Source organism: Columba livia, chromosome 3 (genome assembly GCF_036013475.1).
Source record: "Columba livia isolate bColLiv1 breed racing homer chromosome 3, bColLiv1.pat.W.v2, whole genome shotgun sequence".
Taxonomy (NCBI): domain Eukaryota; kingdom Metazoa; phylum Chordata; class Aves; order Columbiformes; family Columbidae; genus Columba; species Columba livia.
This window is the reverse complement of record NC_088604.1, coordinates 91,970,368-91,985,539: the sequence shown is the minus strand read 5'-3', so window position 1 is coordinate 91,985,539 and position 15,172 is coordinate 91,970,368. Positions and strand designations below refer to the sequence as shown.

General features: G+C 40.0%; 1 protein-coding gene across 4 annotated transcripts in view; it reads left to right on the top strand.

Moving 5' to 3' along the window:
• The window catches only part of EPAS1 (endothelial PAS domain protein 1), an 82,520-nt gene that overhangs the window by 56,259 nt on the left and 11,089 nt on the right, over positions 1–15,172 (top strand). For 2 of the 4 annotated variants that reach the window (XM_065058191.1, XM_065058194.1), the window contains 6 exons: positions 620–771; positions 1,375–1,459; positions 1,790–1,852; positions 1,963–2,081; positions 2,188–2,390; positions 11,169–11,275. In XM_065058191.1, the coding sequence (XP_064914263.1) occupies positions 620–771; positions 1,375–1,459; positions 1,790–1,852; positions 1,963–2,081; positions 2,188–2,390; positions 11,169–11,275 (729 nt within the window). The remainder of the gene's footprint in view (positions 1–619; positions 772–1,374; positions 1,460–1,789; positions 1,853–1,962; positions 2,082–2,187; positions 2,391–11,168; positions 11,276–15,172) is intronic. The other 2 variants (XM_065058192.1, XM_065058193.1) reach the window with 1 other exon arrangement.

Here is a 15,172-nt window from a genome sequence, read left to right as displayed (position 1 = left end):
TCTTCTCCCAAAATGACAAGATGCACTGAGCTAATGAATCTGCACAGGCAAATGTAAGGGATGGAAGTGGGGCTTGAGGCTCTCCTGCTTGCAGGGCAGAAGTGTAGGTGGGTGGTGAAGCTTGACAGAGACTGGTGGAGTGGCACGTAGGGAGTTTTGACATCTGCAGGTGAAAAAGTGGATATCGATGGGATGGATGTGTGTTTTTGCCAGGAATACTGGGGTTAATGGGGGGAAAGAGAGATTCCCCTGAAAGGGATTCAAGGATGTGTTGTTTCCACTTTTTCTACTAAAGGTAGCGTTAACAGACCTCTCCATACTGAGTGGAGAGGTCTGTTCAGGCATGCTTCATAGAAAAAGTATTTAAACTTCTTGGAAAACTTGACCTGATGAAAATATCTTTTTTTAGACATTTGTTAGGAATGCACAAATGTACTTCTATAAAATTTGTCCTATATTTCGTGCCTGTTAGGAAATATAAAAGTTACACATGGCCAATAGAATGCACACAAAGAAGATGCTCTTCAGTGTCTGGTTACAGAGGTGTTATGCTTGCATTGAAAAAGGCTGACTGGGGTGCTGAAGACTTCAGATGCCTTTTTTCTTTTTGTTTTCTCAGTATGTGCTGACAATGAGAATGAACTAGAGGCAGACCAACAGATGGACAACTTGTACCTGAAAGCTTTGGAGGGATTTATTGCCGTGGTGACACAGGATGGAGACATGATCTTTTTGTCAGAGAATGTCAACAAATACATGGGTCTTACCCAGGTAACTTGTTCCTTAACACTTTCCTGTCTTTGTAATACAGTTCCTAGAAACAACTCCTCTGCCTAAATACAGAAAAACAGCTGTGTGTCACTGCAAAAAAGACTGGAAATAAAATGTCTTATTTCTCAGGCAGGTACCCTAACACCAGACAACAGTGGGGGGTTTTCCCTCTCCCTTTCTATCAAAATTATAGTGTCTTTGGTGACTGCAAACTTGCCTTCCTAGCTATTACCATGGAGAGGAGAATGGGTGTTTATTCACTTTATGCCTTGGACTATGTGACAGTGGTGATAGAGCTGCTCTTTTAGGTCCCCCCCATTTTCTGCTTTTTGGGTTGGTGGTTTTCTCCTTCTGTGTTGAAAATAACCACTGGTGTTGACTGTTAACTGCATTGTGCAAATCCAAAGATAGGGAATTATTCTGGGGAGAAGATGAGAAGTTATGCATAGGATAAACAAAGGGAGGGTCACAAGATCTGTGCCTTTGAGCATCCTGTCAATGCACTTCGTTCTAGTGACCAGTTTCATCTGAATGGGTGGTATTTAAAACCAGATAAAAACTATTAGTTGTTTTTGTTTGGCTAAATGTAGTTCTTCTGCACAGGTGGAATTAACTGGACACAGCATTTTTGACTTCACTCATCCATGTGACCACGAAGAAATTCGAGAGAATCTGAGTCTGAAAAATGGTAATAATGAAACTAGCAAAGAACCACTGTTTGCTTTTTAAATAAGCTAATGAAGTCATTGGCTGGTAGTAGAGATCTGTTAGTCCGTGGTAAAGGGAATTTTCATTCCTAGAGTAATCATTAACTGTTATTCAGTAATTTGCAGATTTGTTTTGTTTTGCCAAATATTGCTTATGTATGATAGCACTGAGAACTGTTTGTTTAGTGTTTTCCTTTCATCAAGTGAAGACAAGCATAATGTTTTCACTTGTCACACTTTGCAAAGATTTATGTGCTGCAAGCTAAAACGTATGTTTAAATGCACAAAGTCCAATTAAGTTCCACTTAAAGTTTTAGGTCTGAGCTCTACAAACCGCTCTTCAACGGTCCATGCATCTTTGATGGTCTCTGCAGGTAAACTGTCTGAGAATTAGCCTGTTATTTCCATTGAATCCTTCATGCTTATAAACAGAAAAATCAAGAAGCAAAACTGAGAAACCTCGTTTGCCATTTTCCCTATACAGGTCCAGGCTTTGGAAAGAAGAGCAAAGAGATGTCAACTGAGCGTGACTTCTTCATGAGGATGAAATGCACCGTTACCAACAGAGGCAGAACTGTTAACCTCAAGTCTGCCACGTGGAAGGTACCTTATTTTAGCCATAATAAGTGGGTTTGATATAAAAAGACATTTTGACATGTAAAGAAAATACATTCTAAGTTTGTTTCTCATTCAGAAATTGTTATTTCAGGTTTTGCACTGCACTGGACAAGTTAAAGTGTATAACACTTGCCCTCCTCACACTCTGTGTGGGTATAAAGAGCCTCTTCTCACCTGCCTTATAATAATGTGTGAGCCTATTCAGCATCCTTCAAACATCGATATCCCCCTGGACAGCAAGACCTTCCTGAGTCGCCATAGCATGGACATGAAATTTACCTACTGTGATGACAGGTAAGCTCCACTGATTATTCCTTTCCATGGGTGTTCCTATCTTCTTGAACAAAACAAGCAGTCCTTCCAAATGTCTGCTTGTGTGGACCTGGTAAGCAAGGACGAGAAGTACAGTCTATTACCAAGACAACTATTCAAAGGCTCACTTAGTCCATCTCAAATCTCGGTCTGGGCAAAATGCTAGTCCTGTTATGTTTCCTCCTGAGTGAGGAATTCAAGTTCACAGGCAGAAGATGAGGCAACTTAGAGCCATAAGCATTAGCTTCTTGTGTTTTAACAAACTGAAGAGTACACGGCATTTCTGTTCTCATTTTTTATAGAACAACATGCCTTATGGACCTTAGTCAAGGACTGTTTTATGGTTGGTTTGGCTCAGGATGCTGTTATTGGTTAGCTGGAAAGTACTTTATGCTCTAGATTAACTAAGAATTGCTAAGGCATCCAGAGCATCTGCAGCTCTGAAATGGGGTTTTAGCCTCTTGCTCAATGAAAAGCAAACAACCTTTGCTGGTTATCTGTCTGCTTCTTTTAGTGCCAAAATGAAGGGGAAGGGAAAATCTTGGGTCAAGCAAGGGGCTGTGTCCTCTGCTCCCCATACTCTACTCTTGAGTGGAAAAAATTGAGATCCCCAAATTGTCCACCTGCCTGATTTCCCCTGTGATCTCCATGGCATTTTGTGCCATCCATCTCTTTTCCATGTCTCTACATATTGTGGTAACCATTTTCCCTGCGTATGAGTGAGCCAGAGATCCCTTCTCATGAACTGTCCCACTGTTTCCCCAGAAAGTCCTGACTGCACTACTGTGGGTTTGGTGTTTGTTTGGGTTTTTTTTTTAAAGTTTATGAGGTCATCCTTGAATTTAATGTCTAATGAAACTGGTCTCCTGAAATTCAGAAATGCTAGCAACCACTGAGGTCTTTAGGGTTATCAGTGGGATTATATGTACCCTTGCATTTTATGCAAAAGCTCACAGGATTGAGATCTTGGTTATTTTTTTTTATCCTTCGAAGATGATTTAAAATTTGTGCTAAGCAAGAGTATTATTTTAAGCAATGTGATGAAGCAACCACATAAACTAGCAGTGTTAGCAGCTGTGGATGAAAGCAAGATTACAAGTGTGAAACTTGTGACTGACCTTCTTCTGACCTCTCTGAGAATGTAGCAGCGAGTTCTGTAACTAAAAGTGTCTTCTGATGTAACCACAAGAAAATAGACTTATTTTTCCTAATACTTTCTGGATGAAAAACTTGAGATGTCAGTATGATTTTGCTGTTGGGGGGGAAGCAACAATATGGTAGTGACTCATTGTTAAAAGCAATGTACCTCTGAATTACTGGGGCCATTCAGAGACAGACTAGAGGAGGGTAACAGGATTTTGCTGTATTGCAACATTCACATGTCTCTGCCTGGTTTAATGCATAAGTAATAATAAATGAGAATTAGAGATACTGATGCTGTCCCATTAAAGATACACATGCTTATTTTAAAAAGAATGACATTATGCCCTGCCTTTACTAGTGGGAGTAGATTTACAGGGAAAACTTATCATATGGCAGTGAAATACAACAGCTTCCTCTGGAGGCTGTAACTTGTAAGGAATTTCAGAGATTTTTCTTTAAAACCAGGGAACAAAATACCACATCATTTACTAAATAGTTTTGGTTGGATGTTTCCTTCATGTTTTATTGAGATTATGATAAAGTTGTAAAAAGCCATCCAGGCCGGACAAGGAGGAGACCTCACAAACCTTTCAGGTTCTTTCCAGCAGATCATCTTAGCTCTTGGTTCCATCCTAGAGGGATGTTGATTTCTCTCTGACAGACGACACATCACTAGACACATAAAAATGCAAAACACTCAGCTGTTCTTATCAAATTCAGTGCTGCTAGACAAATGGCATTGAAGGAGCAGCTTATGCCAAGAATGTAAATCCAGACTGCGGAGTGGAGGAGGAAAAGCAGCATGTGCCAGTCAGATGCCTAAACCCTTTTCAACCTGCTCTGGCCTTTCTGCAGCAACACAGCAGGGCTGACACAGCTTATTTATTAGATGTCCTGCCTCATTGCAGGGGGCTTGGACCTTTGAACATCCCTTCCAACCCAAACTGTTCTAGGATTCTAGTCTATGATTCTATGATCATTTCTCTGTAAAAGAGTGTGTCTTTGCAGTCCAGGGCTGATATCATTGAGGGCAGCGTGCCTCCTCTAGCCGGCTTCTGCAGCGATCCGAGTATCCCCTTTGCAGTTCATCTGGTGTGGACAGGTCTGCTTCCAGGGAGCATTAGGTTTTTGGTTTTGAAGAGTTCAGTTTGAAGAAACTCTAGGATTTCTAAGGAAGTACCTTAGTGGCATGCTGGACCTTACTAATGGAAGCATATGCCTTTAGTGTGAAGCTTAAGTGGGTACAAAGGAGAGCTGCCCTTGTACATGAAGTTGAAATTTATCCTTGAGGAAAATGAAGATCATATCTGTTGTCTCCTTAGGAAAGCTCATGATTGCGGCAAAGTATAGGCCTTTTACACTTCATGACAAAAACTAGTTGGCTGACATGGAGTGCCTTGATTCTTTTGGCTTTTCCTCAGGAGGGTATAGGACAGATGCAGTATAAGGCTGGCAAGACTGGCCGTACCTCATTTAAAATGTGTGAGATGCTGGCTCATACATTTTACCTCCCAAAACCAATTTTTTATATATGGGCCCATGACTTGCCAGTGATTAGGTAGGATATGTTTGTATTCTTAAAATGGCTATCACAAGGTGATGAGGCTGTAAAGAAAGGTTTGCGAGATATAAATAATAAAAAGACGTTGTTTTGTTAAATGCCTGCTTCAGCCATTTCCCTTGCTCCACTTATCTTGGCTAAGTGATTTACAGGAAGGATTATTTTAGCTGTAATACGGAAATGCTGATCAGTGGTACAATTCAATAATCCAAGTGAGGATTTAGTTCAGCTACACGATGTTTTGTGTCAGGGAGGATCACCAGTGAGGGTGTTTTATTCAGAAAAAAAGGTCAAGTCTTTGTACAAAGGCAGTTTTGCTACCCTGGTGGCATAGCTGATGCTCAGTGTATCTTCCTGTGCAGGGCCATGGGGGCAATAGGTAGATAGAAATAGTGTCAGTATGTTTCTGTGGTGGAAAAATCCACAAAACAAAAGTGAAAAGTGTATCTGAATTTGATAGAATACCCCAAAGCTACTTCAGGTGCTCCAGCACATCCAGTCTTAGCCTTTATGGTTTATGCCTAACAGAGGAAAACCATATGGTGTGTTTTGGAGGGGACCAGGGTTTAGAAAGCAGGGAGGATAAGGTGGCATTGTAGGTGGTTTTGGCTTTTCACCTTCATCCCTGCGATCTCTCTGGGGTGCTGGGAGGGGAAAGGGAAGAGCTCCTTGCCTGTAATTACTGTGGGTAGCATGTGTCAGGGGAGAGAAGGGTTAGGCAACAAATTTATCCTGCATGGGGTGAGATGTGCAGGTGGCAACTGCGGGGGCTGTGTCAGAAACCAGTTCCCTGGCACCAGCACACTGGAAAGGGTATGTTCTCCATTACTTTGGAGGCATGGCTGGCTTTGGGATATTGTATGTTCCTGGTTACAGGGAACCCGTTTAGCTGTACTCGTTTTTTCTCAATTGGAACATTTTAATGGAAGAGTTGAAGAAGAAGAAGGAGTGATGGAGGATGCATGATGGTTCAGAACAGGATGGTGCAGTAAGATGCAATGCCAATGGTGTTGGTCGCAATTAAGTTTCTCCTAATATGAGTGTACGTTTGGGATCCAGGCTGTGCCTGACTGCGAGGAAACTGAGTTCTATTGTGCTTCCAGTTATGTTCCTTGAAAACAAACAAATCTGCAGGCACAGAACCTCGTACGAAGATTTAAGTCAGTTTCCCATTTGACCTATATTTGGGGAATATTTTAAAATTAGGTGAGAATGCAAATAAGCATTTGAAAGGAGCTTCTGTCCCTCCCTCCCTGCTCAGAGGGAAAATGCAGTATGGAGACAACACTGAAGTGATAATATGTGAAGCCAAAGATCCATATTTGGCAAAACTGGCTTTTGATATGTGTCATATTAACGAAAACATTACCAACTTATTTTGTTAATAATGAAACTTGGATTTAGATAGACCAAATGAGTAGAAGAGAGAGAATTTTGGTGAAGTTTTTAATGTACCTATCTATTTTATTTTGCCTAGCAGGGCTGATACATGTGACCAGGCCAACCGTCCTTCTAAGGAATGGACAAGGGTCCCAGGATTTTGCATTTTGTTTTTTCATTGGCCTGGGTTAATGTAGAAGCAGCCATGAATAGTTTTGGGAGGAAATGTGGGTGCTTGGCAGGACTGCCGCGCTGCCCTGTTGCTTGCCCTAGCAGGCTGACAGAGTGATTTAGCACAGGTGTAGTGGCTGTATTGGGCTTTATTTTTTTTTTTTCTCCTTTTTTAATTTTAACTCATTCTGCTTTAAGTATAGCTTTGTTTGTTTGTTCCCGTCAAGACCAATTTAACTTCAATAACTTGGTTAACAGTTTGAATACAAAAAGACTTTGTTAAGAGATCCACACCCTCACACACACAGTCCACACACAGCCAGATGAATATACACCCAGATATTTTTTTTATGAGCAGTCAACATTACAGCAGCCTTTCACAAAGAGCATGACTTCTCAGTCCTGATGGTTCTTATGATACTATTTTAACTCAAGAAATGGTATACAATAAAAAGCTTTGTGCTCCTATAAAGAGACAGAAAAGCACAATTTTAAGAATAACCAAAACATTTGAAATAGCTCATCTTGTAGGAGATGTAGCCTTGGAAGCAGTGAGTTTTGTTTGATTTGCCATGTCTCAAAGAGATAAAGTAGGGCAAAGTTGTACAAATCTAGAAATAGGATTCAAATTGCTTGTTTCTCTGTTTTGTACCCTAAGCACAAAACTTCGCCTTTACTCCACATCCTAAGAAATGGGCGTGTTAAGAGAAACTGAAGCAGTGCCCAAAAAGCATATAAGTAGCAGTAGCTGGAACAGATCTGCTACTGCAGAGGGCTGCTGCCCACCTCTTGCTGAGATTTTGACCTCAGTAAATCATGGTGACATGTTTAGCTCAGAAAACTGAAGGGCCAGTCTGGCAATATTAGATTCCCCCAAAGGTATTTGTGTTTTCAGAAATGAGTGGTTAACGGGCGAATAAACAGCCTCTTAGCCCACCTGTCTTCAACAAAAATGATTATTATCCAATTAGCACCAATTTAGCTTTTACAAATGTGAAGGTAACACAAAGCCTACCCTGGCAGGAATGCCATCCAAAACCACCATACAGTTTGTTTTCCAATTTTGTCATTCCACAGCTTGTACAAAGAGCAATTTTCTGTCTGGTGTCTAAGCAAAAGTAGAAGACTTGTGTTGTGGACTAAGGTTTTGTAAATGACTCTTCAGTCCCACAGGGCATATGTATTTCTGTTATTCTCTTAGTTATGTACTCCTCATCCTCGTAGCTCCATAGGATGCTTTTTCCTTTGCACGTGGACCTCTGTGCATTCACCTGGCACTTCATATTGCTAAGAGGCTCCTCTGGAAAGCAGGCAGGGTTTGGAGGGTGCACCTCACTTGATGAACCTCAAAGCGATGCTCACGTGAGGTCAGTGCAGGGACCTTTGCTGAAGCCCTCACAGCCTCCTGGCCCAGGTGCTCTTCGGGCCCTCAGCTGGAGCCAGGTCTGCCACAAACACCTCAGAAGAGTCACAGGACGGTTATGATGGAGGCGGGGATAGCTACGCACCTTGGCCCTGGAATTGGCTAATCTGGTTTCCAGCCCTGCACCACTTGCAGCCCACCAGAGTTTTTTAGCTTTTCAGGGTCAGTAGCATCAGAGGAGGACTAAAGGAGGGTGTGATCTACCTGTTCACATGCCCCAACTAATACTGTTGACAATTCTTGTTTGTTATAAAATAGTGGTATTTAAAAATGTATCTAGGAAACACTGTCAGCCAGTTTTAGGTACTTTTTTTTAGGATGGGAGAAAGAAACATTCTATATTAGAAAAAAAAAAAAAAAATCACTCCCAGGACTGTTTAAAGAGAAATGTAATTAATCTGAATAGTTGCAATAGATTAACAGATCAGTTGACAAGGTCATAGAGGCTGCTTAGCCTTTTTATTTTTTTTTCTTAGTAACTATTTTAAAACAATTACTCTTGGTTAGTATTTCACTGTTAGCAGGCATGAGTTGAGAATTTGGTCAATGTTGTGGGGTTTGTGGGTATTTCTTTGATATCTTTTTTTGTCTTTTTATATACTTTTCAGTTGGTTGTAGTAAAAAGATACCAAGCCACCACTTGCTAACTTTCATCCAAGATTATATTAGATCTAATTAAATTTAACATTGTCACAGCAGTATTGCACCATAAGTTGTTCTGTGCCATGGAATGACAAGAAAAGAATTTTATAGTGAGTGTGCTCGTTATGAACAACGAGGAACAACTTGAGAGGGGTCTTACAGGATTGTAATAGACAATTTGGCATAGAGTTTGCAGTTCCTATATGATGAGTTAAGTGTCCCTCAGCCTGCTGTAACACACATTTTTTGCCTGCTCGGTTCCACTATTGACATCCAGGAAGGCGGTAATGTGGTTCTGGATTTGCAGTGGTGCTGCTTGGTACTCAATGCTGCTTTTTTTTTGGTTGTTTTTTTTTTTTTTTTCTTCCATTATTTTTATTTCCTCTTCCTTCTCCCAGCTGAACCCTCACTTGGCTCTCAGGTCCAAATGACTGGATTAAGAGTAAATCCTCAACTTCCTGGATTTTAAAAGCTTTCCCCTTGTGACAAGCTCCAAACTAACCGGGATGGTTTCATGGCACTATGCCATTATATAGCCAAAGGCCATAGTTTCTGTTTTTAAAGACTGTATATTTACACTAGTCCTGGCAAAAGCCTCTGGCCACTTACACCAGTGTCCCAGCTGACTGCATACAGGCCAGCAGCAGCTGTATTTTGGGAGCCTTACTTTTATTAGGGCTCCTTCTGTACTTTTTGTTTTCTGCTGATGACCAACTCATTATTAGAACTTCAGCTTTTGTTAGCAAAGAAAAAGCAATTGTGGTTTCAGAGAAAAGTTACAGATTTGACTGGGGCGCAGTTTAGAAGCTCAGAAGCTTGTCAGTGAAGAGAGTCAAAAAAGCAACTCTTTTTGAAACCTGATTCAAGAATTTCCCCTTCAGTCTAACTGTAAGCATAAAAAAAACTGTAAACATAAACAAGAGAATAAGTATTCAGGGGGAACCCAGTAAAACTCGCTACAGTCTTTGGTCAACTAAACCATTAAAACCCAGGTTCGTTCCATGGAAATCAGGACAAAGAGCAGTTTTCAGAGTGACAGAATGAAGGCGTCCCGGGGGTATGAGCTATTACAGTTCTGTGGAGGCGAGGGAAAAGCTGACTCAACGCCTTGGCCTTCAAACCATACACAAAATAGTTCCATCTTCTGTGTCTTCCCTTGCTGGAGGGGGATCTGGGAGATGAATACCATGCTCTTGCTCTGTTTGTTTTACAGTATTTACATGTCTGTCTTGTAAAGACACGCTTGTGTTTGGAGGGCTGGGCCAAGGCTTTCCTTCCAGGGAGTACACAAACTGGAGGATGCGTGTCTTAAAAGCAGCAACGCCACTAATGAAATGTGGTGGGGGCAGATAAAGCCTTTCCAAGGGAGTTAGTCACCAGGCACTACCACTGACGGCAGCGACGCGCTGCAAGATGTGACCATTCCTTGCAAACCACCTGGCTTTTCAGGGTTTATGAAAGCTTAGCAGTTGGTTTGTAGTTGTTTCTGCTACTGCTCTGTGCTACATTACAGCTTGTTATTTCAGTTTAAAAGCTAGGAAAAGGCATCCAGGAGTGTTGTTGACTTGGAAAATAGGCATGTTTTCTTATTTTCCCAGAAGACATGATATTTTAAATTTTGAATTATTTTTTTACTAACCAGGTTTCCTGTAAAGTTGTGTGCAACAGTATTTCAGATTGAATTTAGGAAAAAAGAACTCTTTTCCTCCACCCCCTCATCAGAGAAAATAATCAGTTTGACCTCTTTTCATTCCTTCAAAAACCTGTGAGAATTCTTGTCTTGCCTGAGTACTCAGAAAGGCTCTGAAAAAATCTAGTTTTTGAGATCATAGCTTTCTTTGTGTAAAATCCTACTTAGTTTGTGGATTAGTTACCCAAGTAACCTAATCGATGTGCTAACATTCTCATATAATTGAGAAACACTAAGTAGAAGAGCTGTTTTGTTTCTTTTAACTGTCCTTAATTTCTCACCTTGCATTTTTATTTTATTAAGGAGTGATTTAACACTTTTTATGTATATTTTTTTTTTTAAATGTACGCATACTTTTAAACTTGCTGGTGCCAACCACTAGCCCCATCATATGCATTTGAATTTGAATGATGATAGTTAGGAGTTTCTGTATGTAGTGGACAGCTTGAGAACTTTGTCAGCAATGGTTTTCCAGTTGAGACCTTTCGTAAGAGATACTGTGTGATAGGCCTGGGAAAATATGCAACACATGTAATGACATCCCTAGGAATTTTTATTCCAGGAGTAGTAAAAGGCAATTTATTCTGAACGTGATCAGAAGTGCTCTCCAGCTTCTAAGGTGTTCCGAAGTTCAGCATTTCTTATATTGTTGTTTTAATTCTGTTAGTCTAAGGACTACAGCTGATAGCCGACTTACACATGTAGGCATAAGGCTAAGGCAATCTGAATTTAAAATATTTGGTTTTTAAGAATTACAGAGTTGATTGGATACCATCCAGAGGAGCTGCTGGGCCGTTCGGCTTATGAGTTCTACCATGCCTTGGACTCTGAGAGTATGACCAAGAGTCACCAGAACTGTAAGTGACATTCTTATTTTTCTTCATAGTTTGCACATAAAGCACAGCTTGGCATTCCCTCAATAAGTAGCTGAAAATACAAATGCACCTTCTGTGCAGATATTCTCTGAGAACAGTATTTACACTTGGAAAGAAAACTTGCAGACTACTGTGCTTGTCTAGCTCAAACCTGCTGCTGATCTTTACAGGGTCTGATTTTTGTCACGATTAAAACTAAACTTGGATGGTAGAGAGGATTAGTCACTGTCTCTCTAATGGATAATACAAGGATCAGCTGAAAATCTGAAAAGCTGAGTTGGGTAGTACTAGCCTGTTGAGAAGTGTCTTTACTGGAAGAGCAGCTGTAAAGGGTAATAGGAAGAGCTTATTGCAGTGTATTTTTGAATGTCTTTCTTCTGCTACCAAATAACAGCTATCTTCCCTACCCAAAGCAGATGTGTGAGGAGACTTTCTGAAAGAGATATGCATTATACAAATAATATATACTGCTAGGAACAGCTTCTTCTTGTTACTCCTATGCCTATGTAAACTGTTTTTAATGTAAAGTACCCAAATTATTCCAGGAGCAGAGATGAGATCCACAATCTGCTCCCTCTCTTCAGCAGGCCATACAGTTACACTTCCTCTCTCTCTTACATAAGGTGTCTTAAGATTATTGGATTTCAGTCTTCAGTCTCTGTCCTCAGAGTTGGCGCTATGGCTGGAGACAGCATGGTGCACTAATGTACAAATGACATTTCCCACCCTTGGCTGTTACAGCCACTGAATTAGTATATGGGAGAGTTCTCAGAGACACGTCACTAAAATATCTGCTGCTACTCTTTTTATAAAAACAAAGCAAAGCTCCTAGACTATGGTCCACAAGCTAGAAGAAAAAAAAAAAAGAAAAAAAGCTTTGTAGTTACTATGATCAAGGTCTCAGTCCTCAAGAAAAAGCCCATGACGTAGGTCAGGTCTGTAGGGAATTGTCCACCAAACAAACTTACAGAGAGTATTTCTGTACTTCCCAGAGAAAAGTAGCAGCAAAGAATAACTGTCTGACCTTAAGAGGAAAAGAGAATATGTGTTAGCTCTAATGGCAAGGATTCAGGACAGCTTTGAGTCGAAATGTTAATTGAAAGAATGCTTGGCAGTGATTAAAGTTGTGTGCTGTAAAATAGTGTTGGTATGAATCATCTTGTTTCCAGAGCTGCTTTAAAAAAAAAAAAAAAAAAAAAGGAAAGAAATCACACTATATTTGTAGAGAGTTTTTCTGGAAATGTATTTGTTAAAATTGTTTCTCAGGTAATGTGTTCATGCTTTTAACAGTGAAAAGGAATTTGTGACACTCATAGATAGGCTGTTCGTACCCTATGCTGGGCTATCGAGGGTCATCCTGAGAAACCAGTGGGTGTGCTGTAGTGTTGCTTTTAAATCATTGTGTTGCATTTCTAAGAATGACACAACACTGGGGAGGGAATTAAATGAGAGCTGGCAGTCTCTTTGGTAACAGGAATGAGTGAGCCCTTGTTGGTTATCCCTATCCAGTTAATTAAATGAGAGCACTGAAGTGGTACTTGTCCAAGTAAAGATTTCTGGAGAGCTTCTGGGACCCATGTTGACCACGCACTGATGGAGGTTTCTCCTCACTCTAGCAAATTCTATTCACCTCACATAGTGCAGAGTTTATGTCTAGATGCCACTTGTACCTACTGAAAAGAGCCATGTCCTACAAGTTTTTGCTGTTAGGCATGAGGATTGACAGAGAAGCAGAATGAAGGTAAGGGATAGTTTAGAGGGGTGAGTTATAACAGCAAAAATGCTCAAGGCACTGTGCATTGCACAGGTTACAAATATTTAGGATCAAACTGTTCCATAGTGTTTATCATAGCACAGGGGCAGCATGGATGATCTTTACTGTTGGAAGCACAGGACCAAAATCTGTGCTAAATGCTGTTGCCCACAGTAGAACCATCAGTTTACATCTCCAGCAAATTCGACCCCTTTAGTTTTTCTAAAATAAATAATTCCCATGTCTTCTGGGACAGTCCGGCTTCTCACCAACTCAGAGAACAACCACATAGGTGAAGTGACAGCAAGCTGTGACTTGAGAAAACACATAAGCTGTCCAAATAGGGTTTCATAATGTGTGCCATTGAGATGTTGTCTAATGCATGGGGTAACCAAGAAGGTATATAGCTTATACACAACTTACTAGTTCTTCCTAGCATCTACCTCTGCAGAACATATTAGTCCGTCCTGGGCATGTTCATTTTATACATGGAAATATCCACCTCAAAATTTATGTTCAGCACACTTGTATTTATTGAACAATAATTTTTATTAGAAATATTCTATCTATAGAGTATATATTAATGCAATAATGTAGTCATCAATTCTGACAGTGCCAACCATTTAGTGTTGTAAAGATGCATAGGAAATAGAGGAAGGAGACTAAAGTTTGAAGGGAGGGAGTGAAACCTCAAAAATTAGTCTCTTGGATAGCAGCAGAAGTCCTTCCCTTTCCTTCCTTCTAATTTAGTGATAGATCATGCTTATTGTAGTTTGGCTGTACTGCAGTTAGCTGCTCTTTTTTTTTTTTTTTCTCCTGAGGTGAAATGACGACCTCACATAGAAGCAAGCCACAATAGTGTTTGTGTTCTTGGCTGGAAGTATAGTTGCATATAGAGTACAAAAGTCTTAATCAGTCATCATCAAATGGAAGATTAGTATGTGTTTAGCAGTATTTAGCATACCCAGTTTTTCACATGTTGTGCAAGATGAAAATCTCTGTCTTGTTACCTAAATCTACACAAAAGATTGACCACAGAGCTATATTTTCCAATGCAGTGATTAAATGGAAGTGATTATAGATTATTAGGGTTGGGTCTTGTTGCCATTAAAGCCAATAGGAATTTTGCTGTTGACATCAGTGAATATGCAGAAGCTCAACAAGCTTTCCAAGTAAATCATAGTTCTTAAATGTCTCACAGCAATTAAAAAAAAACAAAATTTGTGTTCAGGTAAATTCATCCCTGCCTTCCCCCTTTCTCCACTCAAAGATAAGGAATATAATTTGGAGCCTGTTTCACTGAGATGTTACTGCTTCTATAAAGATACAGGTAATGTGTACTTTAAAAAAAAAAAAAAAAGACAGAAGTGAGAAGTTCACTCTGAAGGCAGAACCTTAAATGTAGCGTTGATAACAAAGTCAATAGTTGCGAGTGTATTAGTAATTTATGAGATTACCCCATGGAGGGATTCTGCTGTACTTTATTATATCAGAACATGACATGCTTTGAATAATAATAATAAAAAAGATTAAAGCAGTAAAAAGCTTCTTTGTAATGCAACAGGCGCCTACACTGTGACTCTTATTGATGAGCTGATGATTAGGAAGCAGTGTAATTATGTTTCACAAGCAGAGCAGAACAGTCCAGTCACTAAAACACTTTGAAATGAAAGCCTTTTGATTTTGTTCCACCAGAAGTATTTAATCAATAAAAGTAATGTTCTACTTTGTCTAAATAAATTAAATGAAGGATGATTAAATACTCCTAGGCAGAAAACAAACAAACTCCAGAGACAGAAGGATAAACACAGCAACAATTATCTGCAGAACAGTTGTTGCATTTCACAGGCCTGGATTTGTACATTTGTATGGTGGTGATGTAGGAGAGACTGACAATAAATAGCTTCTGTTAATGGCCACATTCATAAGGAATTTTTCTGTACAAAACCTGCAGAATCAAGTTTCCAGCTTTACTGAGTCAAATTGCATAACTGTTAGGGCATTAGTTCGATGACATACTGTCTTCAGGCGTAAAAGCTGTTTAAAAGACAAGATTGCCAATGTGGTCAAAAGTTTAGTTGAGACAGTTCCCACTTTTGCTACTCAGTGCAACTATGTCTGCTTAC